The sequence below is a fragment of the Aulostomus chinensis genome, chromosome 1 (genome assembly GCF_037954235.1).
Source record: "Aulostomus chinensis isolate RoL2024-O1b breed Wild chromosome 1, RoL_Achi_v1.0, whole genome shotgun sequence".
In the NCBI taxonomy this organism is placed as follows: domain Eukaryota; kingdom Metazoa; phylum Chordata; class Actinopteri; order Syngnathiformes; family Aulostomidae; genus Aulostomus; species Aulostomus chinensis.
Window position 1 is genome coordinate 62180107 of NC_141320.1, and position 26842 is coordinate 62206948.

General features: G+C 44.1%; 2 protein-coding genes across 8 annotated transcripts in view; one reads left to right on the forward strand and one right to left on the reverse strand.

Annotated features, from left to right (window-relative positions):
• Positions 1–26842, forward strand: part of LOC147272633 (gamma-aminobutyric acid receptor subunit gamma-3-like) — a 74979-nt gene that overhangs the window by 45007 nt on the left and 3130 nt on the right. Inside the window, exons 7-11 of the mRNA XM_086198650.1 lie at positions 3450–3532; positions 8596–8733; positions 14418–14570; positions 23386–23582; positions 26548–26643. Of these exons, the coding sequence (XP_086054776.1) occupies positions 3450–3532; positions 8596–8733; positions 14418–14570; positions 23386–23582; positions 26548–26643 (667 nt within the window). The remainder of the gene's footprint in view (positions 1–3449; positions 3533–8595; positions 8734–14417; positions 14571–23385; positions 23583–26547; positions 26644–26842) is intronic.
• Positions 1–26842, reverse strand: part of cfap221 (cilia and flagella associated protein 221) — a 100873-nt gene that overhangs the window by 4270 nt on the left and 69761 nt on the right. The window lies entirely within an intron of this gene.

Genomic DNA, 26842 nt, shown 5'->3' on the forward strand with positions numbered 1-26842 from the left:
AAGGCGACAAATGTTCTAGAAAAGAAGACAACATTTTCTTTTCTAGAACATTTGTCGCCTATAAGGCGACAAATGTTCCTTTTCTAGAACGTTCTAGAAAGGCAATGAACATTTTCTTTTCTAGAACGTTCTAGAAAAGGAACATTTGTCGCCTATAAGGCGACAAATGTTCTAGAAAAGAAGACAACATTTTCTTTTCTAGAACATTTGTCGCCTTATAGGTGACAAATGTTCTAGAAAAGAAAATGTTCTAGAAAAAGAAAACATTTCCTTTTCTAGAACACAAAATGTTCTCTTTTCTAGAACATTTGTCGCCTATAAGGCGACAAATGTTCCTTTTCTAGAACGTTCTAGAAAACGTTCTAGAAAAGGAACATTTGTCGCCTTATAGGCGACAAATGTTCTAGAAAAGGAACATTTGTCGCCTTATAGGCGACAAACGTTCTAGAAAAGAAGACAACATTTTCTTTTCTAGAAAGAAAGAACCTATTGTCCTGATAGGTGACAAATGTTCTAGAAAAGAAAATGTTCTCTTCTTTTCTAGAACGTTTGTCGCCTATAAGGCGACAAATGTTCCTTTTCTAGAACGTTCTAGAAAATAAAATTTTCATTGTCTTTCTAGAACGTTCTAGAAAAGGAACATTTGTCGCCTTATAGGCGACAAACGTTCTAGAAAAGAAGAGAACATTTTCTTAAAGAAGAGAACATTGCTTTTCATTCTGCTTTTCTAGAACATCTAGAACATCTAGCCTATAAGGCGACAAACGTTCCTTTTCTAGAACGTTCTAGAAAGGCAATGAACATTTTCTTTTCTAGAACATTTGTCGCCTATAAGGCGACAAATGTTTCTTTTCTAGAACGTTCTAGAAAAGGAACATTTGTCGCCTATAAGGCGACAAATGTTCTAGAAAAGAAGACAACATTTTCTTTTCTAGAACATTTGTCGCCTTATAGGTGACAAATGTTCTAGAAAAGAAAATGTTCTAGAAAAAGAAAACATTTCCTTTTCTAGAACACAAAATGTTCTCTTTTCTAGAACATTTGTCGCCTATAAGGCGACAAATGTTCCTTTTCTAGAACGTTCTAGAAAAGGAACATTTGTCGCCTTATAGGCGACAAATGTTCTAGAAAAGAAAATGTTCATTGCCTTTCTAGAACGTTCTACAAAAGAAGAGAACATTTTGTGTTCTAGAACGTTCTAGAAAAGGAACATTTGTCGCCTTATAGGCGACAAATGTTCTAAAGAAGAAAATGTTCTAGAAAAAGAAAACACGTTTGTCACCTATAAGGCAATGAACATTTTCTTTTCGAGACCATTCTAGTAAAGGAACATTTGTCGCCTTATAGGCGAAAAATGTTCTAGAAAAGAAAATGTTTGTTGCCTTCCCTTTTCTATGTTTTCAAACATTCTAATGACAAAAGTGAAACGTTTGCTAGAACTAGAAGGTTTATAGGGCACAATTTTTTTTTGCCTGATAGGCAACAAAACGTTAATACTCAAACCGACTGCATCACATGAGAAGGTCTGTGCTGAGCTGATGGGCTGTGCATGTGTTTATCAGCTATTGGTCACAAACCCTTGAAATTAAGTGGCTGGGGGGGAAAAAAGAGTGGAGATTATTATATCATAAACATGATTGCAATGTATGTTGTCATGTGCACAACACACACATTTGTTTTTTTTTGCTTCTTACAGTGACAAAAACACCACAAAATGTGAAAGCCCACCATTACTTTCATCTTAATAAAGGTGAAACATGCCTGAATTGGGATGTATTTCTTTCAGACGGGACTTACCATATTTTACAGATCTGACAAGCGACTTTTTACAAACAGCTTCATCTTTGCAAAAGCCAAAGCATGGTTGCACACTGGACTACAGCCATGATGTCACGTACGGATAGACAGACCAACACCAGTTACTTTTAGCATCTTTTGTTTTACAAGTACTACCGAACACATTTACACACATTCTGCCGTGCTTACATTGGAAAACGACATTAGATCGATATGTTATCTAGAACACTGACTCACCAAGCACGGATCAATGTAGTTGGACTGTTGGAAGATTAGTCGATACACTGACATTAATGAATCCTTACACCCCTAACCGGAACTGCTTTCCCGAGCTTTGCGTAGTCATTTGATGCAGCACCTCAAAACATAATGTTTGCTGCCATCTGGATGAGCGACTGCAAGAAACGACAACACCCCATGGACTAATTGAGACCCTGAACCTCAACTGGCTGCTGCTTACACTTCCCACCCACTATCATTCATTGTGCTAAGCTAACTAGCAGTCAGCTGGTTCCAGCTCCCAAACAGAGAGAAGTCCAGATGGTAAGAACATCTGACATAAGGTGACGATATGTTTTCTGGGTTACATCACCTGCCGTTTCAATAAAACTTCCTTTACTCTTATGTGATTGTGAACTCCGTACTTGTAGAGGACACAGACCTGAGCAAGAACTGATGCAGTGACTCAAATCATACAGTGTGTATGGCTTGGCTGAGGGATTAAAGGTCACTTCGCCATCTTGACACTCCAAACGCTCCAGAGAGCAGGCTGACGTAGTCTAGCCAAGAACTAATGCAGAACGACCATACAATGCACCTGGGGAAAATGCCAAACTCCAGACATGTCAATGTTTCTCATTATCGGGAAGATGAACATGAGACACATCAATGCATTTAAAAAGACATTTATTGGAACTGCAATCAATGTCAGTTTGGTGGATTGCTGTTTTTGAGAGCGCAACAAGGATCTCAAAATAGTCAGCTTGTGCGCCCATCTCATACAAAAACCCTTCATCTGCCAAAGGTGGCCTTTGTAACCATGGCAACGATGCTTTTGACAAGTGCTCCCCTTTCCACCGGCATCAAGCACAGCTGAGGAATGATGCTAATAATGATCCTACTATCACAAGCGCAACAAGATATTCTCTCTCTAAATTCTGCTCCTGCATCTGTGAGCCCCACCCCACCCCCCTTCACACTTTAGCCCGAATTTGGATTTCCTGGCTCCTGACAATGACGGAAGCCAGAGAGCTTACAAATGAGGTACAATTTGATCATCTTCAGTGTCGGGTCTCTTCTCTGCTGTTCAGTCAATTAATGAGAAACCGTGACACACACACTCACACACACACAACCGACGTGGGCTCGACTTCTGCTGCGGTCTGATTTGTTTTTTTCTGAAACAGCTGCCGCGTTACACGCTACATGCCTACGAGCCCTGACCTATAACTTCATACGCTATAGCAAAACACGATTAAACATTTCTGTCATTTAAGGGCTTTTTGGGCATCAACCATGCAACCAAGTGTGATGCTGCACCATCTGCTTGTCATCATCATGAACTATGGTGGAAAAGTGCATTATGTGATATAAGCGTGTGTGTCTGTATGTGAGGTCTTGAATATCTAAGTGCTTCTCTCTCTTCCTCTCAGGATGACCATCAACGCTGAATGCCAGCTGCAACTCCATAATTTCCCAATGGATGAACACTCCTGTCCTCTCGTATTCTCCAGCTGTGAATATTGGCAATAACACGACTACACGCACACACAAACACACACAAATGAAGAGCCGCTTGGACGCGTCACACCTGCTGTAGTGTAAGCGAGCTGGCAGACAGAGCTTCGTTAACACCGTATCTGTTTGACAGATAGAAATTAAGTGTTTGCCAGCAGTTGAATGCAAGTAAAGTTGCACTTTGCATCAAGAGGCTCTGAGCAGGTGGATGTGAAAGCACAATATGCCAAAACACGCCTGCAAGCACTGCCAGCTGCAACGCCACTTGGCTCGAGTGTGGCAGTCGTGTGACTGGGTTCCCGCGCTCCCATGTTGGATTCTGTTAGCCTGCACTCAACACGCCTCTCGTCCTGAAGCCGACATTGACATTTTTCAGTCTTCGGCTTATCTTTATGTAGATAAATATTTGATCAATCTTGTTATGACACAGATCTTACAATTGGACTCCGACGTTGCCGATGGTTTCCAACATCCATTACAAACCGGATACGGTCTCCAATTAATATACTCTGACACCTGAAGTGAATTGACAGGAACATCTTCCACTCTGGCCTGTTCCCTCCTTCCATGATGATGTCACTGCTGATAATCCGAATGAATAATTGTTGCTTTGTTGGATTACAGCTTCTGCTACATTTACTGTAAATGGACGCAGATGGAATAAACGCTTCAATTCATCAGTGAAGGTTCGCAGTCATACGTGTTGCGGTACTCCTAAGAGTTGGGCGAAAGGCAACTGGAGTTCTTTTTGGTCGAGAAGTCGTTGAACTGAAGAAGCCTCCTGAGTAAGAGGTGAAACGTCTTCTGTGGCAAAAAGCTGTTGCCTTCGCCTAACTCTTACACTTAAATTTAGCATTTATTTCATGCTCCCGCTGGACATTACTAATCAATTAGGTTCTCGAGTCGGAACATTTACAGATTCAATGCTACGCTAACAGCTGATAGCTGCCCGCGACTCATCGACCTAAAGGGTTTAAGTATCTCATCACTGTTATCCAGAATGCACAGAAATATTCTTCCCTGCACCCCATCTTGGGGACCTCAGGGAACATGAGCTACATACTCTTTTCAACTGCCCAAGCTAATTGGACAATAAAGATGTTTTGATGCTCAACCAAAGGCACACTCACACTCTGTAATTGTTTTCACTTTTGAGTAAAATAAAAGTCGTTTTTAAGAGTCAAGCGTCTGAATGGCTAAAGGGGATTTGGACCGTGATGTGTTTGAGGGTTTTAAACTGGTTTGCTTTAGATTAGCTTGCAGCAGCAAGTGAGCAGCTATCACTTTCTGGAGTCGCAGACAATTAACCAGGGAAAACACTTCTGATAGGACAGAAATATAAAGAAGAGGAAATGACGAATTACCGATACTTGGATCTCGACGGCTCGGGACCGTCACTACAGATGCGTTCAAGTATGACTGTACAAACATGTACCTGATAACGAGCCGTGTGATGTCAGCATTAATCATTCGCCGTTATTCAAGCTCCTCCGGTCTGTTCAAGCGTGTATGAGAGTACTGCAGGTAGTGGGAAAAGTACTGGGCGTAATGGGGCTTTCATTGTGCTCCCAGTGAAAGGACTGTGCTAATGACTCTTACCCTGTGACCACCACATGGAGGGAATTATGATTTCCATCAGAATCATTTAGAGCCTTTATTTGTTTCATTTTATGGTGCTGATAGTAAAAAGACCTTGTGTAAAGTGAGAAGAGTACAATTTAAACATCTTTTTGGACTGTAAGATCTCTCAAATTAGGTGGCAGCAGAATTCAAAACTCAGATGGGTCGAAAAGCAGTTCTGCCGTCATCTCTGAGCTCAAGAGATTTATGTACCTTTCGGAGCAGAACACATTACAAACAAAAAACAAAAAAAAAACAACAATTGGTCGGCTTTAAAATATCCACATGTGAACTTGTGGATTCAGACTTGCGTAGCTGCACACCGCTTGCTTTTTTGGAAAACGTAAATCTGCCCTTCGGATCTCCGTACCGCTCTGATAAGCTATTTTAGGCTTCTAAAGGAAGTGTTTCTCGCATCACACAAGTCGACCAGCAGATCGGCCCGTGGGAGTGCGCAAGCCAAGTGAGCAGGCAGCGAGTCTCTCACACCTGTCTACAAATGACACAGCGTACGGCTCGAGAGATGAAGAGGAGAGAGGCCAAAAGGTGACTTATAGTCTCCCTCCGTACATCAGAGTGACATCTGATAATGAAGCCGTCTGCCCTCGCTTCTACCCAAACACTTAATCCTTTAAACGCTGCACTTCTATCAAATCAAGTCGCGCACGGTGCTTTTTTAAAAATGCATTATGATTTTGCTGCCTAACGCAAATTCGATGTCGCCCCATTAGGGCGGATGTCCATTTCATTTAGCGCCGCGTGTGTTCATGGATACTCCGCATCTCTGCCTTCATTCACTTTTAAAGCTTCTTACTTATTGTGTATCATGTGTTTGCTGTAAAATTTCATCTCAGTATAAAGACCATTAAAAATGGTTTGGTACCTATGATGACTATGAGCACTCCAGACTGCCACCAGCAGCTACCCACATTAGCACTTGTGGCCTCTACCAGGCGCATATTTACAGTTTGCTGGCCACAATTGAAGACCTGAGATGGTGGAATGTGACATTTCCCATTTCGTTACCTCGTCAATCAGTGGGAGAAAGAATGACAATCCACAAGCTTTCTCACGTCCTGATGATGGGAGATAATTTGATCTGGGGATTCAATGTTCTACATTGAATCTCAGTTCCAGTTTACCAACCTGGACATCAAACATACTGAAAAGGCCTTTTGATAAACAGTACAACACCCCTACATCGAGTACATTTAAAGTAATACTTCACCTAAAAACCTTGCCGAACAACAATAAAGCTGTCAGAAAACACCAACATTTCCACAGTTGTGAGGGCATCATCTGCCGTCATCCACTGCTCTGGAACTCATGAACGCTTTTGATTTAAAAATGAATCGCATGTTGGAGTGTGTCGCGAGTAAACTGGTCACGATTGGCGCTCCAATCGCTGCTACACGGGACGGGTTCCACTTAGTTTTTAGCTCAAATCAATGCGTTTGTGGATGGACTGAGCATATGGCTGGATAAGGAAGATGTGGATTGTACTGGAGGATGCGCCTAAAAGACTGTAAACAGTTTTGGGTTTTTTTGTCGTTGGGAGCAATGAGGTCCTATTAGCCTCCAACTACCGTACGTGGCTGGCAGAGAAGTGGTGCAATGGTGAAAAAAGGGTCTTCAGGAACTTTAGCTTCCTATGTTCGAGTACTTGAAAGACAAAATAGACTTTGTTTAGCTTGAGAATCACTCGTAAAGAATCTTAAGCGGAAGACAAACATGACGGTGACATCACAATACCAGAAGCAGGGGGTCCGGATTGTCAATAGATTAAAGCCCGTCAATCAGATCCCCTGACCTCATCCAAAAATGGACCAGTGGAGGAAGTTTAGAGGTGCGACCAGCTCCTGCTACGGCCATTGGCGCTCTACATATCGTTTTCCACATAATCCAAAAATACTTGACAAAGATGGTTTTCAAAAATTCTGAATGCTAAAGCAGACCCCTGACAGCCATGAATCCAAACGTGACCCACTTCTGGCCCGAGTCAAGCCCAACATCTGGCCCACACAACCCCTCCAGGTACCAGAACTGAGCCGGCGGCGCCTGAGTGGTAGCGGCCGCCAAAGTGGTGCAACGGGAACAAAAAGTAACTACTGGTACTAGAATTTATGTCCTTGGATGTTCCCAACCCAGATGCTTTCCTCCTGATTCCTAGTTTGCAGTTTCAGTACAAATCTTTCACACATAATGAATTGGTTAATAGTCAGACATCTAAAAACAACTTGATGTAGCATTTATGATGAGAAACCGAAGGGGGTCAGGATTCTAAGTCAAGAACATCTATGAGGGAGCAGAGCAGAGGAGGAGCAATTACTCAGATACTGCAATGCTAGCTGCTAGTAACTGCACCTGAAGATGTGCACGGCTGCCTTGGGTCGCCATCAAACACCAACAGCGATCGTGGAGGATGATACAGACACTACAAAACGATGACGTCGTCCCCTGCTAATCCTAAAATTATCAAATTTAGAAATACATCTTGTTTTCACCTTTTTTTTTTTTTAACAGAAGCTGCTGCTCAGCTGCTTTGAAGCTCCGTGGAGGAGGATGTTAGCACAGCACTGCGCGTCTCCTAGCATCCCTCAGTGGGAGGCCCGCTCAGAGGCTGCTTCCGCTAATATAATGATAGCTTTTCTTGGTCATAAACAGCTATCCCTCTAAATGAGACCATTTACATAATTAGTCTTGTTTCCAAGACAGGGCACAACAAGGCAAACCGCTAGCTCATTATTACTGTCACTCATTTGTCCCTGTAAAACTCACTGACCTCGAATGAGTCTGGCTGGATGTGCTCTTGCAGACATTTGGGGAAACTTCTCTAACGTGCTGTCTTTGCCTTGGGTGCAAGTTCTCCACCCAGCAGATGGTGAAATGATATAGTTTTAACCTAAAAAAGTGCGCAGGATCAGCAAACGCAGGCTTTTATCAAGTGGGTGGTTCCCTTGCCGAGCGCCTCGAGGCTCCTCCTTGGAGAAGTACTGTGGACCGCCAGTCCAATGCGACAATGGGCCTCTCTGAGAAAAATACTGGAGACGCGAGGCCTGTAAACTTACGCTACGAGAAATACACTTTTATGAGCCGTTTCGTCGAAGTTGAACAGATTGTTCTGTCATTGCGATGAATATTCAAGAGCCTCTGATTGACTAGTACGTGTGTAAACAGGCAAAAGATTCTACTGACAAAAAAAAACCAACCCAAAAAAACATTAAATTATATGGCAGCGCGGTGGCGGTACAGAGGATCTGAGCAAACAGTAATTGGTCTGGGGTCCACGAATTCACTTGTGAAAACTGTATAAATTTGTATAAATCATGCACACTCAGGTATAAATCATGCATACAAGAAAAACTGCATTGCTGCATTAATCTCTCCAGCTTTTCTGTCTTTTTTATTCCCTCCTTTCACATGGACTGGCATCCTCACTAGACGGCTACCCGCGGGACGAAATCGTGTACAAGTGGCGGCGAAACTCAGTGGAGACTTCAGACCAGAAATACTGGAGGCTCTACCAGTTTGATTTCATGGGGCTGCGCAACACAACAGACGTGCTCACCACGACAGCAGGTGAGAGGCACCAACAAAAGGTTGGCAAAAGGTCAGCAACCCTGCTGATTGCTTCCATGTCACGCCATTATGAGAAGTAACCACATAAACTGTATTGATCCGTGCAGTAAAAGCACACTTCTCTCACTCCTCTATTCTTCAGATAGCTGGATTACGGCAGAAACAGTGTCTTACACCTGCTTTTCCTCGTTTAATTCCAACTCCCACTGCCCGGCAAAATTGTTTGCCGCATAAAGCCAAAGCTCAAACAATTCAGGAGCTCACACGGCACAGCAGAGAATTCAGGCCACAGATAACTGTCAATAAAGATTCATTTGAACGCTCCAAGGAGGTTGTTTTGACCTTGAAGTACCTGAAGCTGTGTGGTCCACTGTATTTAACACATTTGATGGGGACCCGACCCGTCTTCCTGCCTTCACATGCAGCAAACACGCCGTGAAACCCAAATTGACACTGACTTCATAAATGGGGTCAGAATCGGGTTGCGAGCACACGGCTGTGGTTGCCCGAGGTCAGCGGTGCCACGATGCCAACAAGTGCAGTCACACAAACTCATAAGTATTCCCCTCGGGTGTACGGCCAAATAGGTTTTCCACTGACATTAATCAAAGAGATTAAAGATTAAAAAGGACGTTTAATTATTCACTCCTTTTCCTGTTCTCTTCCCGTGCTTTCGGTGCGCTTATTAGCCACGGTGCTCTCTGCTGATTTAATTGAAGTTCCTTGTTTGCAGGCAGTACCAGCTGTGGAAATATTGTTGCTCCAACAGGTGCCGGTAATTATACCTGTAACTGGCATGGGACGGCCAAGTTCCTATTACCTTTTAATGCTCGCTCATAATCCTTGAAGAAGAAAAAAAGCAATGGCTTATTAAGCCAAGTATAATGAATGAGGGAGACAGAGAGCATGACGCAGTGATTAACCTCTCTTAACCTTGTTTATGAGTTGCATTTATTCCTGCTATTTTGTTCCGTTGTCTTTCGGAGACGTCTGCATAATGTGACCTGATTCGGCTTTCGGAGAGCTGCGCCTCCATTCATGAATATTCCAGGAAGAGGAGTCGGAATTGTGAGGAGGGCGAGCGGGGAGTAGTGCCGCGTTATGAAGGAGGTCCAGTTCGCTACCGCTGCAACTTCGGTTGCAGATGTGTTTAAGTTTAGCACCTGAGCTGCTACAGCGTGAGTGCTGACTGATGGGCGTCCCGAGACGCACCCTCGGCTTTATTAGTGAAAAATCCTGATTGCCCGCCCTATTGCCGAAAGCCGCACCGCCAAACTAATTTTCTGCTGAGATGCTCTAAAGCATCGGTGAACCTACACATCTTCCTGGTGCTGTTTGAGAAAATTAGCCATTTTCTCATTTATTACCTCGTGTCTTTCTCCTCTTTCGCTTTGCCCGAGCACCGTCTCCGCGCGCATGATGATTAGATCCCCAGCTAAAAATACCTATCATTAATTTACATTGTGACAAACTTCCAAAGTGCTGCGTTTCTCTTCCATTCTCTTATTTCTGTCTCCCTCGCTCTGCTATTATAATTCATCTCTCATAAACACATGAGGTATGGGGCTGTTTTAATGAGGACAGAGTGGACAGATCCCGGCCACAATGCCCATCGGGACCTTGCCACTAACCAACTGTCCTTATCGATTCAGCGCCGTCCTCTTCAAAAGGCCCGATACGGAATCCCAAACATACGGGTGCTTTGTTCTACACTGCTGATCACTGCTGATTCCCAAAAGCTTCTGATGTGCCCTTTAGTCAGGTTACATTGCAGAAATGCCAATGGTCTTTTTCTTTAAAACATTTCAAATGTTTCCATCTTCAAGGATCTATGGTCAAATTGCTGACACGTCAGATTGCAGGGCAGATCACAATGCTGATATTCCATTTGATGCTGTCTGAGACTGCTCTCCAGCCCACAGCTGACCAGCTCACAGCCGGAATCCCTAGTCAGCGTACTGCTGCGGGAGGAGGAGATGAGCAGGCGGGCATTACACAACTGAACTGTTTCCTAAACAACCGCCAGTGTCCAATCAGAGCGGAGCAACGTAACCAGGCACAGCGGCCACATCGCGCCTTGGATTTCTTCACATGTGGATGTCAGAGAAATACTCAGCAGTTGGAGAACCGGGCCTCGACCCTTCAAGGGCACGAACAAACTCAGACTATCTTAACCCTGAATTTAGTCTTACAGGCGGAATGCAAAGTCTGACGGCTGTTTGAACCTCTTGTAGCCGTCAGTCATTCAGGCTTTGTCGTGGCAGGTCATTAATCCATAACTGAAGGGACGAATCTAAAGCGTGAATTAAATCCTGATGCGGTTGGCCTGCTGTGGCTCTGCTCAGGCCCCACATGCACATTTGAGGGGCCAACATAGTAGAATGAGCTCCCCCCCCCCCATGTCTGAGTGGGAACACTTTTGGTGGTTGCTGTAAACGGTTTTCATGCACCCTCACTAAATGTTTATATTTATTTAAAAAAACAAATGATGCCGAGTTGGTTTGCTACTAACCAGTTTGTACTTATATGTTTAAACCAGGTAAAGTTTTGTATAGTAGCTAGAAAATGGAGACAACATTAGCTCAACTACCGAGTTAGCTAAAGCCAACAGCCTTGATAGCGGCTTGCTAGAAACATGAAGGAACCTTTAATACAGCAAATCTCACACGTGGTGGGAATGAGTGAGAGGTCTTGGAGTGACTGAGTGGGGGGGGTTGATTACATTTATCAGTAAGAAAGGACACTCCCACCCCACCCCCGTTAAAAAAAAAGACATTTTAGCCCCAGAACTCTCACAGATGAAAGTGATAACTTACAAAGGCAGCTACATGATAACTAATTAAATCCAAAAGACCAGTTCAAGTATCAAGTTGAGTCTTTCAGAACTGGAACCTCAACCACGACACAGATGGACTGGGAGCGCTGGGGAGCTTCTATGGGAGTAGCTAGCTAGCCCCAATTAGCATCAACATTTCATTCTGAGCAAAACATCAGACGCTAGATGGCAATAACACACCTTCTACCAAGACACACACACACACCCCTGGCCTCAACCTACATGACAGCTTTATCCTGATAACATGCACAGATCCCTGCCTTCGAACCAAAACAAATACAGAAGCTATAAAGTAAATCTAACCAACGTCAAGTCAAGTTCATCCTAAAGCACGAAAACCGCTTAAACTGGCCATTTGCAGGAAAATAGTGTTTCAGGTCAGGGTGAAAAGCAGGGAAAAGAAGTGTCATGGTAGAGTGATTTTAAACAGAGTAGGAAGAGAAAATCCATCTACATGTTTGCTATCAAACAGTGCAAATACAGTGAGCGTGTCAGTTTAGTGGAGGAAGAAACAGGCACCGCATTTCACTTCTCTCGCTCATTAACAGCCGTTTTCCCCAAGAGTTTCCCCAGCAGCGTCCAGACAGGACATGGACCTGCCCGCATGGCTGTAGCAGCTCTAATAAGCCTTGTGCAGGAGGCTGTAAACACAAGGCTTGGATGTTCCCTCACTGAATGGAAATTCAGCTAGTTTGCAAAGACGCACCATCTGAGCACCGAGGTCACCGCGCTGCCACGGATGTACATATTTAGACAATTTAAACAGTGTTATGTGCAGCAAGAATACATTATATTGCATTTTATAAACTGCCAAATTAAACGTGAGGGTTTGAACTGTGTCCTCTTTGCAGTTACTCAAAGGGCAGCAACGAATGACATTATTGACTCTTTATTATATGTAACAGTGAGCCCTGTTTGTTTGGTCTTTGTCTTCTGTTACTAACCGGCTCTGATGAACATTCGATCTCACGCATAAATAAATGAGGGGAATGATAGCAGAATACACTTTTATGAGCCCACTTGTAATTAAGCTTTCCTGCACATCTCTGCAGTTGTGACGTACCTTGAACTAACCAGCATTCCTCCTTAATACATCAAAATAATACGATCCACTTTTGTAACTGCAAGCGTGGGACCCTGTGTATTGACAACGAGCAGGGTTTTCTCTACTGTACGAATAAAAAAGTGATTAAATGCATCATTATCTCCAATTTTCCATTGCTACAGTTTTATTTACCACCAGTTTTTCTGAGCGAGTTCATTCATAAGGATTTCATAAAGATAATGTGGCACTGGTAGTGAACTCAGGAGAACCTGCAGTGGAGTAAATGTGTCTCAGGCAACACAAGTGCACAGTCTGATGTATTGCAGTGGTCATGCTTAAAGGAAACTGCTCAGCTCAAACACAGAAAGGTTTGAGAGTTGCATTTCCGTGCACGTACGAATGCTTTAAACACTGAGGTACTGGCTTGGCTTGGTTCTGAGTGCCACGGTGGTGGCACCGCTGTGGGTGGTCAGCGAACGCAGAGCCACCGGTGAAGCTGGCATCACGTCGAGGCCGACTGGTGAATGACGGCTGATTAAGAGTGGGATAAAGTTGGAAAAGTGCTGTTTTAATCACTTAATTTTACACCATTGACGAACTAATGAATCAGAAGATAGAAAAAAACCTTCTGTCGACAAACGGTCAGTTGTTACTTTCATTCATACAAGCTGCCATTGAGAGGTTATTGGAAGGTTTTAGGGATGGGACATTCAAAGCTTTTATCCAGTTAAATTCCCGGCGACCTTCTCGCTAATGCTCCGCTATTGTTGAAGCGTCGTTAGCGAAGATGGATGACGAGACAAAAACACCTGTCACAATACCAGCGCAGCATCAATCCATAATTTCAGTTTGGCGTCTCCTGTTTTCACCTGTGCCGGTCCGTGATGCCGCCTGATTAAAAGAATCTCTTGAGTGTAGATTACAAGTTGAGCGTCAGAAGCACCCTTTTGTTTGAGTGTCACAACGTTAACAGCATTAATATTTGTAATAATGCTCCTGAGATGGGCAGAACTTTGTCAAGGTTACAGGCTTTTGTTCGCCGCGTGTCGTCTATTGACGCTGGCGGTAACCAGAATCCCACCGTCGTGTAGCCGTTAACAAGTCGAGTGAATAAATCCTGTCACGCGCCTCATTATTCCTCCCTTCACACTGACACCGGAATTGTGGAGCTCCTCCAGTCAGAGAGAACTCCTCTCTGCTCTGGGCTTCGCTAAGGTTTATCTCCTCTCCTCTGCTGACATTTATTGGCGGGCTTCTCTCTTTCCTTTTCTCATCCTCGTCTTTCCTCCTTTTTCTGTCTGCTTGTCTTCTCATTTGATTCCAGATTATCTTACTTTTGGCAATTATAGATCTAATGACAGACTGTCAAAGATGGAACCGGTGTTTTGGAAGGAGCAATAATAACAATTTAAAAACGCTCTGTGACATCTATCATCTCCTCTGTGAACAAAAGTGATGTTAATTAAAGTTACTGAGGACTTGGATCGCTTAGAACACTTCTGATGATGTCATGTCACTCCCAACTTTAAAATGGAACGTCTTTATTTTTGGGGGGGGAACAAAGGAGGAAATCCACTGACTGTCGCAGGTGATGACATCAGTTTCCAGCTGCCTTAGACAACAACATCGTCAGATCATGGTTACATCATCCTTGCGCCTTACGGACTAACTGCGACCCACTGCGCGATAATTCGATTTCCCGGTACAAGTGTGTAGCTTTACACGGCGCGCGTGGAAGGGAGGGGTATGCTGGCATCACTGCGGTGTTTTAGCAATCTGACAGCCCTGTTTCTATGCTCTCAGGTGACTACGTGTTGATGACGGTGTACTTTGACCTCAGCAGAAGGATGGGCTACTTCACCATCCAGACCTACATCCCCTGCATCCTGACTGTCGTCCTCTCCTGGGTCTCCTTCTGGATCAAGAGTGACGCCACGCCTGCAAGGACGGCATTAGGTACGCTGCCAGTGCCGCTCGTCAGAAAAAGACATAGAAGGAGGAAACAAAACTTCCATTCAGGCAGATTTTTATACCTTAATCCTCCTCAGGAATAGAAAATTGTAGCAAGAGGTGTTTCATTTATATGACTTTTCTGTTACACTGAACCATTTGACTCCCTTCTTGCCTGTGAATGTCCAGTAAATTGCGGAGATGTTCAATATTTTGTCGTCCTCTGGCTGTAATTGAAGTGATGGGAGTGCTTTCCGCTGGAGAATAATATAAACCTCCCTGCCATTGCTCCCTCAGCTTGAGCTTATTATGAGGACAGTGAATCAGGATTTAAATCCTTTCTGATAATTCTCTCTCAGTCTCAGATTTGGACAGCTTGATGGTTTGAAAGCTGCAATTTTACAACAAAAAACAAACAAATATATAAGTTTTCACCAGCAGAAGCGATCGCATCATTGAGATTCTCCTGGTCTGCACGTGTGTCACACATCAGTCTGCGTGTCTCTGTGGAACTTTATTGGCCTTATTTGAAGCACTAATCATTTTTCTGTTTGCATGAGTTGACAGTTGTGAAGTGTTTCCTCCTCCGCCGCATGCTCACTCTTTCATTTGTTTTCTGCTGGATATGCAAGTTGCTTGGGTTTAAGGTGGAATTGGAGGTAAGTGTCCCAGCCCGTATCCATATTTCTACACGCACCCACATTTTGGTTTCAAATTTGTTTCTCCTTTCATTTCTGCCCTCTCACACCTCACTTTGCCTGTCTCTAACTAATCCGGCGCAGCCGAGCGCTCCTCAACTAGCAACGGAACAAGTTGATAAACAGCACGCGCTACGTCAACTTTGCCGCAGTCTTTTCCTTCCACTAGAGACTGTCTCTCAAATTCAGTGGGAGATGCAGAGCAGCCCACATCCGATTGGGAGAAGTTTCTTGGGAGTCAATAAACCCCCAATTTAAGACTTCAAAACAAACAAAACTTGCACTCGCTTCAGTTCCTGGAAAATCACTTCAAACCCAATAAAGACTACAGACCATCTGTAGCCCAAAGAAAGTCAATTTTATTTTTAACCGTCTGCTTCTGCTGCCTCATCTCAATGTTGTCTCCGTGGCTTCACATATTAAAAATAGATACAAGAAGAGTCAGAGTGGGCAAACCTGACAGTGGAAGCTAGAGATGCGACATTTGACATGTCAATCATGAAAAGTTAACAGAACTCTTTTTTTTTTAAATTTTAATCGTAAGTTTGAAGAAAAAAAAAACTATCACTTACAGTATAATGATCTTGCCTTCAAAGTAAAAGCAGCAACTATACATATATATCCCCCCCCCCCCCCCCCCAGCGCTACATCAGAGCCTCATTGTGAAAAGACTGATCAGAAGTCAGGTGATGCCATCACTAGCTCGTTGTTACACTCACTACAGGAGCTGATGCTCATGGAAGTGTCGGATGGGAGAAGATGCCACATCGTAAAACACTAGCTGACCAGTGGAGTTTACATTGAGAGGCTACCACATTCATGTGATCAATGCAACCTTTTCACCAGAAAACATATACAACAAACAATGAAGTCAGACCAGTTTCAGGGCCCTGGTGACAGCTCCCGCTGTTCCCCACCGTGCATGTTCACTATTCCAACGGAATACCAAACACATGGATTGAATAAGTTTATTCCATGATAAACTCCGCTGATGTGGTTCAGCCTATTAACACTCACGGGTCAGACTTCCCCGTCTTAATTTCCTCACTTGACACCCAGACATCAGCCCGCCTCCTGCACCCCATTGCTTGCAGCCTCCGAGTACTTTAGTCAGCCAATATCAGTGAGGGTCATGTGGAACCACGAACACAGTCACATTATCAAGCTCAAACAAAACACTTCAGTGAGAGTTGAACTCCAAGACTGTTGGGCGTTCTGCTGAGTCCACTGAGCTGCTGTGATTAACGGAGGACGCCTTGCCCTCCTCTCGGAAGGAGATGGTGACGGGAGATTGCGTTGGGCTCCGCTCTGCTTATTTTCCAGGAGTTTGATTAAAGCTGCCGAAGATGACAGCTGAACATCAGAGCAGCCTGACGAGATCAAGAGAGATTTATTTCTAGAGCGATGAATTTACAGACATCTTTGAGACGGGAGGAAGACGCTTTACTTCTTTTTGCACTATTGTGAGATGTATTAAAGCGAGTCTATCAGCTACAGCTATGTGTTTTTTTTAGCGCTTGCCCATCAGCCTTCTTCTTTCAACAACGACTAAAGACAGGAAAAGTACGTGAAAGGCTTGCGATCAACTTCAGATGACAGGTGGACACAAGCCGCCCCGGTCCCGATAAACATCCACCTTCAGCTCAACAACAGAAAGTTATTTAGTCTGTCGTCTCGACTACATCGCCTCCATTTTCCGGTCGGCCTGAGACTTGATCCCGAGGCTGAAAGGGGAGAATAGAGATAAGCTGGCTACAAAACACCAGTGTGAGGCGAAGTGAAGGCCTCTGACAAGTAGCAGCGGGAGGAAATGTCAGAGTGAGGCAGGAGGATCACTTTGGACTTCAGTCCATGAGGAAAAAAGCAGATGATGATGATGCTGCTGCTGACCCCCCCCCCCCACACACACACACACACACACACCACCACCACCCCTCCAAGGCTTGACAAGCTGCTAACATGTTCCAGGTGGTATCTCCACAGAGCTGTCACTCAGCTGCTCCTCCATCAGCGGCAGGATGTTTGAATGGCGGCGGGCTGGAAGTAAAGAGAGCTGAGCTCGAGTTGATTCCCATTAGAGCTCCATCCTGGCAGCTCAGATAGATCCAGAAAGAGATATTGGGAGGTTGTTGGTGGGAATCAGAGTCACCTCACCAAACAAGAGGAGGCTGGAGCTCCAGGGGGTTACAGAGCAGTGGCTCTAGATTTAGCTGAACCAGGGGGCAGCATCTATTCTCTATGCTATGCCAGTCAAGGGTTATTCAGAATACAGTGAAAGATTACCCTGAAAATGATGCGCTAACACCCAAAACACTGCTAATACTGGGAAGCACAGTTGGTCCTTGTCACCATAGAAGAATGCAAAACCCGACTGCTGTTCCCCTCAGCTTTACAGAGCTTCACAGCAAGTTTAAGCTGCTTGCTCAGCTGCAGCTCTATCACTGTCACTTCTCTGTCGTTGGTGAACATGGTGAAGCATTCAGCAGCTAAAGGGCCAAATATTCCCTGAAGGAGTTGGTGAAGAGCTTGTTGGTGAAGGTTGTCTTCCTCCAATAGTGTAGAATGTGTAAATTAGCAGCTGCTTGCTAATAAGGACAACAAATCACCTCATATAAGCTGCCCTAAAGTGGCCTAAACATGAGAAGGATTTAACCATTGACTGCTAGTGGGTTGTCACACAAATTAATTGGACAAATGAACCTGCTCTGTTTTAAAGAGGGTAGATGATACGACCGGGTGGTGCACAGCATCAAGTTGACAGAGCGCTGAATGGATCGAACAGGAAGTAAAATCAAATGTTTTCAGAAACACACAACAGCATCTGTCACCTACTCAGTCAGACATCATGGATCGTGTCGTTTACCTTCAGCTTCGTCCGAACAGTTTCGCTTTCTTTCTTTTTTTTGGTTTATTTACGTGTAGAGCAGCCAAGTCACACACTCAGACACACACTCGGCATCACTACGACTTTTTTCTGGCTGACACTGACATCACTTCCTGGAGTATCTGCCAGTCTTAAACAGTCTCCTTCCCTCTATAAGACAACTAATGAAACAGGTCTTTGTTAAAGTCAAATAAACAAAATGCAACCTGCAACCTTATGCATGACTTGGCGCACGCCGCCTGTTTCCCTTCCTTTTTTAAGCCTGTCGTGGCATCTTTCCAACTCTTCACTTAAGCAATTATGAGAAAATTTTCACTAATGGATCAGATTGTATTTATATTTCTCTCGTTTTGGCCGATCCAACGACCGGCAGATCCCAAATTACTACTTGAGTAAGTGAAGGGAACAAGTGTGGAGACCGTCTGCCACAGAAAGCAACGGATGGGGGGCAGAACATTTTAAAAACCCAAGCTTTCCCTGTGAGAGCTGTCATTCTCACAAACACTTGTCACCGGTGATACATCAACTTGAGTCCAAGCGTTGACAGCGTTCCTCACACGAAGGATGGAGGCTTCGAGTTGAACATAAGTGCTGCTGTGAGGAGATACAGGGTCCAAACCAGGCGCTCCAGCAGAGCTGATGCGCGATCGGCTGCTTTCCATCCCCGAGTAGCTGCCACTTCTAACTAAACCTCACAGTCACAAGAGAGTTGTATATGTTAATTGCTCCATTAAAGAGCTTCCTTTTTGTTACGGCTGACCATCAGAACACACGGCTGAGGCGAGGACGCTTCCTGCGGGCTGCTGATTCTTAAGTGTCTCCTGGGTCGGAGGAGCCGACACTTGTAGAACCTTCTGACTGATTACGTGCGTGATGGACGAGACTTGGTGTCGAGGCCTCGACAGTGCGCCCAACACCTTTAATCAGATTAGATGGAAGTTACCACGTGTAGCATTTTAACCTCAATCACACGCACATTAATTGGTAATCATCAGCATAATTACCATAAACAAACAAGGCTCTCACTGCAGAGACTGTCAGGTCCTATGAACACTGCTCTTGACTGTGTGCATGTGAAGGGAATCTCCACAGCAAATAGTACTGAAAACAAATTAATTTCCATTTCAGATACTCTAACAATTTAACTGTACCCTCACGTGTACTTCTTAGTCATAGCATATATTCAGCATCGTTGGCGCTGCTGTGGTTTCCAGTCAGACAGTTAGCGATATTCTCTGTATGAAGGCAAATCGTTTATGGAAAATTGACAGCAGTCAGGTCACCATCTTCTCCACTTATATGAGCAGATGAGAAATTTTTGGAGCAACATATTCCTTCAAACTCTGAAAGGAACACTTACTTCTAATAAAGTAGGGTCAGTTCTTATTCAGGCAACACAAATCACAGGAAATGTTACCTGATGACCAAATAGTCGCTCTAGTACCACTCAGTAATGAAAGAAAGAATTAGTTGTTCACAAAAAGATGAACCAAGAGAAGATGGTGCTAAATTGGTTCTTAATCTTGCTGCATCAGAGTGCAGCCACTAGATGGGGGGGCTTTTAAAGACCTGACTTATGTCTCGAACAGCTGTCAATAACGCTACAGTATGAGTCACCAAACCACCCGAGGAACCAACTCACACAAAAACAACGTCTGCTACAACAATTCCTCCATACTTGAACACATGAGGCAAGTTAGAAATGGCTGCTCTGATGGCAACAACCCTAAAATTCAATACGGGCCATTCAGCTGCCGATCCATACTCCTCGGCTGTATTTTTAGACCCCAGACGCAAAGGATCTGAGGGTTCTTCCCTCCCGATGTACCGAGACACATACAACGATCCAGGTCTGGTATTTGTTAGCGTGCTGTGGCAACCACATGACACTGCTGTTGCTGCGTCTCAAAAGTCATACTGACTGGAGGAGCAGCAAACAGTAAATCAGTGCTTTCATGCTGCTGTGTTAACACCCATCTGACCATATTTGCTACGTGCAGGCATATGCGCTGGAGCTGCTCTCACTTGTGTGTGACGACCCTTGTTTTCTGTCGGTAGATGTGAGATTTTGTGTTGTTCAGATCGCCTCCGCAGTCAGGAATCACCCGGTTGCTATGGCACCATGAGGTGACAATCCCAGCAGAATGAATTAAACTGTGCACATATGACTCGATTTGAAAGAGTAACCCAAACTGTGAGCAGTCGGTTGTTAACTTGAGATGATAAAAAAAAAGAAGAAACAACTCCTCTGCATTTGCTGTCATGTCACTGTTACTTGTCAGCTGTGCCTGAGGAAAGAGTGCGACTTTAGGAATTACAAGCAGTTGTCCATTTACCTTGTTTGGTGCTTAAATGTAATGAGCGAGGAAAAGTCTAGACGAGCACTAGACCAGAGGAGGTAGCTTGAAATAGATGGGAGCAACTCGTCTCTATGGAAACCGCAGGCAAAAACAGTGGCACACACTGCCATGAAAGACATGTAGGAGATGAGGATGAAAGAGAGGAGAGGAAGGGTGAGACTCAGCGTGAAGAGGAGAGGATGAAGCGGCGGCGAGTCGCGGCGCTTATCTGAATGATGTACGTGTGTCGCAACAGTGGATACGGAAGCCCCCGGTGGGCATTAATGTCGCCGGGTTCATCTCTCTTTGAAAGAATTGATTTTATTTCACCACGGCAACACAATATTCTCCTTTAAGACACTACGGGGAGTCATCCCTCAAACAAAGGCACTGATGGTGCACAAAGACGTGATTAAAAGTTTTACCTAATCAGACGAGTTCATTCATTATTTATGCAGCACGGCAATTTTACAACTATTTTAGAAAAAGGTTGTCAGCGCCGAAGTGAGCGAGTCGCCAGAGTTAAAAACACGAGCAGCGCTTCTTCAACTCTAAGACTAATAGCGTCGGTGCCATCATGCATCACTGTCATCGACAGACAAGCAGAATGATGAGACCGTTACATCTCCAGAGGCTGACGAATGACAGTCAGCACCAGCCAGGACGTAACTGCCACCGCCGTCACTCAGGGGGCAAACGCCAGTATCAGCACGCCAGTGGAGCACTCTGGTGAAAGTTCAACGCAAACAAGATGAATGTAAAGAAGTAGGCAGAATCTGGAAAAATGTGGGGAAATTATGACCAACAATATTTATAATTAATATAATTAATCATCTTAAAATAATTTACTCATGATTTAATGAGCAATGCTGCAGCTGTAACAGTCTACTGTGTATGTTATATTAATATATACGTATATTTAAGTAGAAAGCACATTTTACATTCTTCAGATTTGTTTATACTTGTATTATATCTTTATACATTATTTTGAATATACTGTCTTTAGTCTTATTTATTTTCATATGTTTGACAAATTTACTGCCCCACAATGCATTGCGCTTCTCTTGTCATACTGTTATGTATAGTTAAACATTTCTGAAGAAGAAAGAAACCATAATAAGTTACCAGTTCATCCAAATAACTGCTCCTAGCAATTGTAGGGCACTTTCTGAGCTTCTATACTGCTTTCAAGCTAGCCACAGTACAAGAGATACAACACAACTCCTATCAAACGGGAGCAGGATGTGTGACGTAGACGGCACAACTACTTCACCTCTGTGTGTGTGGGTGGGTAGTACACGGTACATAGATTTGAGCTGTAGTAGTCAGTACATGAAAGGAGGCAACAACATCAGATCACTTCCATCAACCACCCCAGCCAGCAATGTTGAGCCAAAAAGAATATTAACATGACTGGTGACTCCTTGCCACCTGTCATCTGCCGCACTTCTTGTAGTACCTTCTATTTCACCCCATTGAACTGGAACTTGAATCATTTAACCCAAAACTTCCAAACAGCAGAACTCGTTCTGACTGGTGGTTTGTCACAACAGGCACACCTGGAGCTTTACCTAAAGGGAGAGCAGCTCTCCAATGCAACGAGCCCAAACATCTCCCCCGAAAACTATCTGTAGACTTTATTCTGCATCCTAGTAGAAAAGTTCAATAACGCCATATGATATTTCACTTTCCTTTCTTTTTTATTTTTTAAAGTTTCAAAAGTTAAGTGTTTTCTATTGGTGTTTCCAGAAGAGTAAGACACCAAGTACATTTACTCCAGGTATCTAAAAGTGAACCGCAAAAGCCATGAGTATGAGAGCTCCCATCTCTGTGGAGCCGCTCCTCACTCACCTTCAGCATCCTGTCTATTATTTTTCCTCTTATTCTGGGAATCAAAGGCAGAGCAGGACGAGCTTTGGCCTGTCGGGTCCTGTTACTCAGTGGGTCTGGGTCAGAGTCGCCGGCGCAGCATTGCTAGTAACCCCACGAGCTAGCAGCCAAGACGTGAATCACTCCAAAATGGCAGGTTCAGAGATGGATGTTAGAAGAAAAGCCTGTGAAAACCAGTAATTCAAAGAGGAAAGGACTGAAAAGTATGCGTTCATCCTCCCACACACCTCAAAGAGGGCTCGCTGCCTTGATTCGTAACTGTGCAGCTTTTCCGCCGACACTCTCAAGGATCAAACGCAGTTACAATAACAACCAGAAGGGCACTCGCAGCTCAGACCCCTGCAGAGGCCAACAGCCTGCTCCTCTATTAGATTCAAATCCACAACTGAAATCACATACGTCTGGAAATATTTCCCAAACTATTAGATATAAAGCCAGATAAAAAAAAAAAGTATGAAATTACCCTAAAATCCTCAGCTGCTGTGGATGTTTTGTTTCAGTCTGAGCTGCATCTCCAAAGTTTCCACTGAAATGTTAAAACTTTGTTGAATTCATCACCGCTGCAGATACACAGACATCTACCACTCGCCCTCTGAGTTATGTCTGCGCTGCTTGAGCTACTTCAGAGACGACTTGTGTTTCAGTCACGAGAGGGTGTTGGGATTTGCCTCCTAATTCTGAGGTGGCTCCATCTTATAATGGAGGTCCTCAACCTGCAGATCGATTTCTATTTCTATCACGTGTTTTATTGTGTGCGGGGAGAAGAGAGACAAGATACAAAGAAATTAAGTAAGATGAGATTTCTAACTATTATGCAGCAACACACTCCAAACAAATCCTCTCTGCAGCAGCAGGATCTCTACAAGAATGGGGACATGGACCCAGAATACCCCCCATGCATTATTAACGCGGACTGAAAAACCTCTGCCGCACGTTCCATGCGGGTCACCCAAGTTATCTGTCATGCGGCGGCTAATTTTTGCCCCTCACATGTGTGTCACCCACACCAGGGATCACCACAGTGCTGACCATGACCACCTTGAGCACAGTCGCCAGGAACTCACTGCCCAGAGTGTCCTACGTGACCGCCATGGACCTGTTCGTCACAGTCTGCTTCCTGTTCGTCTTCGCCGCCATGATCGAGTACGCCATGCTCAACTACTACTCATACAGTATACGCAGACCCCACGTCAAGACGCAGAGAATGGTAAGAGAAACTGCTTTTTGTGACCAGTTGATTACAATATAACAAAAATAAACTCTCTTTCAGACAAATGTTGGTTTAAAGGAGGATTCTGTTTTGTCTTGGCTGTATGTTTGAGAGGGATTCAGCCTGCCACCCAAAATTACTGCAATAAACTTTTACGGGCATTTAATGACACTGAGAATATTAAGATTTTCAGATGTGAATAATTTCCTACGACCGCCAACAAGAGCAGCAGCACATAGCATACACACAACCCAGCTATCCAATAAAATGTAAGATTGTTCAACTCTAACAAAGGATCCCTTCAACGATGTGGTCCGTCAGATTTGGACGAAAAACAAAAATCTTTGGCGGACGGACTCTGACCTGGACGACAGCTCTTCATTGTGTCATTGCAGAGTTCTTGTTCAATATTGGATGCTGTTCAATAGTTTTGGTCCCTATAGATCATTTCGATAACCTGACACGACAGATGGTTTGTTTCCCGCAACCGTCTGAGAAGCTGGCCCGAGAGAAAGTGTTTGGAAGAGGGCAGACGCTTTCAAAAAATACTTGGCAGGTGATTGAATGAACCATCTGTGTAGCCACCTGCCTATCAGGGGCTTACTTCGGCCAATCAGATCAAGGAACCGACACAGAAGCTTAAGGCAGAAGAGGGAAAACATCTTTTCAGCGGAGGAAAGCCATCAGTGGCGCCTCTCTAGTTCGGCTTCACCGAGGCTCCTGTACCGCAGCACCACCTCTGTTAATCCACAAGTGCTGCTGTGTTACATGGAACCTGATGAGATGGTTCCTTACGTGATTTCGAGCCAGACATACAGGAGGACAAAAGAACAGTGCCCAGCAAATAACTATTCCCTAAGGTAAGACAAACTGCCAGGTTGCCATAGCAACCCCGGTGGTGTCCTGCCACCACTCACAGGGTCATCAGGCCCATGATTCTGGTCTCACTGTCTGAACAAAGAAAAAAAAACAACAGGTCAAGTGAAGGAAAATTTGGGTGATAGTCCTCCCTGATGAGCCCATCAAACAGTGCTTGGAGGGAGGTGTGTGTGTGTGTGTGTGTGTATCCAGGACTAATTGCAGCTCGGTGCTGAGGTAAAGGCTATTGCATGCTGGGAATTGGGGTGGATATTTAGTGTATTAAGTGCAGGATGTCCTCCCAGGTGTGTTAAATGTGTGTATGAGCACATGCGTGCTGTTGAAAACATTTCTAGCGATCACTCCAGTGCAAAAGCCTAAAGCTGTGTGTGGGCGTTCTCAAGGCTGCACCTGTCGTGAATGCTTCAATGGCGGCGGCACACATCTACTGCTGCTGCTGCTGCTGCTGCTGCTGCCATTTCGCTCTCTCCAGATCTTTAGTATTTCCTCCCAGTGCAGAAGAGCTGTGCAGAATGTGTCTCAAGGCCAGAAACACTGTCAGCTCAAGCTGAACAATTAAGTTGTGCTACATTCAGTCCCCTTCTCTGTATTTCTGGCTGGCTGCTGTGTTTTTGCCCAGCCTGTCTGTGGGGAAACCTCACACCCCCATTCTGTGTGGCCCCTTTGTACCACCCACTCAGTCAATTCTTACACCACATGACATCTCTGGTTCTCTCTCTCTCGCCTCCCACTCTTCCTTAAAGAGCAGAGACGACTGCATAAATGTGGGAAGATTTTACTCCAATTAGGCTGCCCCACTCCATTTTGTACTCATCCGTGATGAGGTTATTCAGGTTGGACATAAGACGCTACAGACACATTATCTGACTGTAAAATACAACAATATATTGAATGACTCATTGTGAGTATGCATTTGTCCATTTTGATATTTGTGTCAATCCTCTTAGTCAGCCACCAGTTACCTGTAGTTACTGGTGGCCTGTTGCCTAGCAATCATTGGCTTTTCACCAAGTCGCTCACTGTGTTGTCACTCCCTGAATATTTCACACTGACCTGCTTCAAGAAAATTCCACAAAAGATTATTGTCGCCCTTTGCAAATCCATTTTTCATTCACAACAACAGACAGAGCTAACTTACTTACGTCATGCAGCCTTAAAATCACTAGGGCTGCAATCAACCAAAGAAATTCTTGGTCGACTGAAGCCCTCAAATTTCGACTAAAAATCGACTAATTTTATATATGAAAAATATACTGTGTCAACTATCAACACAAAACCTTTTAAGGAATATTAAGACAATTGTTTTTGTCATGTTATAATAATTAACCAACACTATCATCGCACAGAGTGAGACTGAACAGAGGAGCTCAGCATCGCGGCTGAGACACAAATAGACTTTTAACTTAAAACTTCACTCTTAAACACAAAAGGAAAGTCCACGGTAAGAATGTTTACAATTAAAACAAAACAATTATTAGACTAAAACATTGAAATGTCAATTCTGATATGTTCATACTGTATACTCAAAACTGACGGGGCAACCTAAGGTGGACAAGTTAGCTTTCCGTTTCTAGGTGATACGTCGTCGTGTTTGTCGTGGAGCTGTGACATGAAAACTGTTGTTTGCAAACTTTGCATTCGACTTTTTTTCCCATCATCTATTTTCATGAAATGCTGCCACGCTGCACATGTCTTTGACTTGGTGGACGAGGACTGAAACCGTCAAAATTAAATATACACTCATCAAACAACCAGACGTTGGCCTTCTAGTACTCCTCAGTCTGTCTGTCTCTAGCGGGTTGGGCTCATCCAAAATAGCAAAAACAAGGGGGGTGTTCAAAGATAGATTGTTATCTGTGAAACAGGGGTGCTTTCGGTACTTTCTTCCTGATGAAATTAACGTGGCAAAAAAATCGACCAATCAGAATTTTGGTCGAGCCAGAACGTATGGACTAATAAATCAACCAGTCGACTAGGAGATTACAGCCCTAAAAATCACTCATTTGAAGCTGCAGCAACAAAAAATCCCAACTGATTCTTCATCTCTCATTTCTATTCCATGTTTGTTTATCCTGTTGTCAAGTTGAACGCAGCTTTGGACGGAGGCTACATGGACCTGAGAACACATCGCGAGCAGACGTTCTACGGAAGCAGCAGGAATACACCGAAGCTCCCTCAGGTCAAGCAATAAATCATCTTTCACATTGTGATTGTTTGCGTGACGGATTATTTACGGCGCTGGGGTTTAATATGTAGTGTTAACAGTGTTAAAACTAATACTGATATGTGTTTTAGTACTGCAGGGTGCAGTTACTTAACATTTGGAGTATGAGGGGTTTATTTATGCTCAGTTTGTCCATCCTCACTCTCTGTGTCAT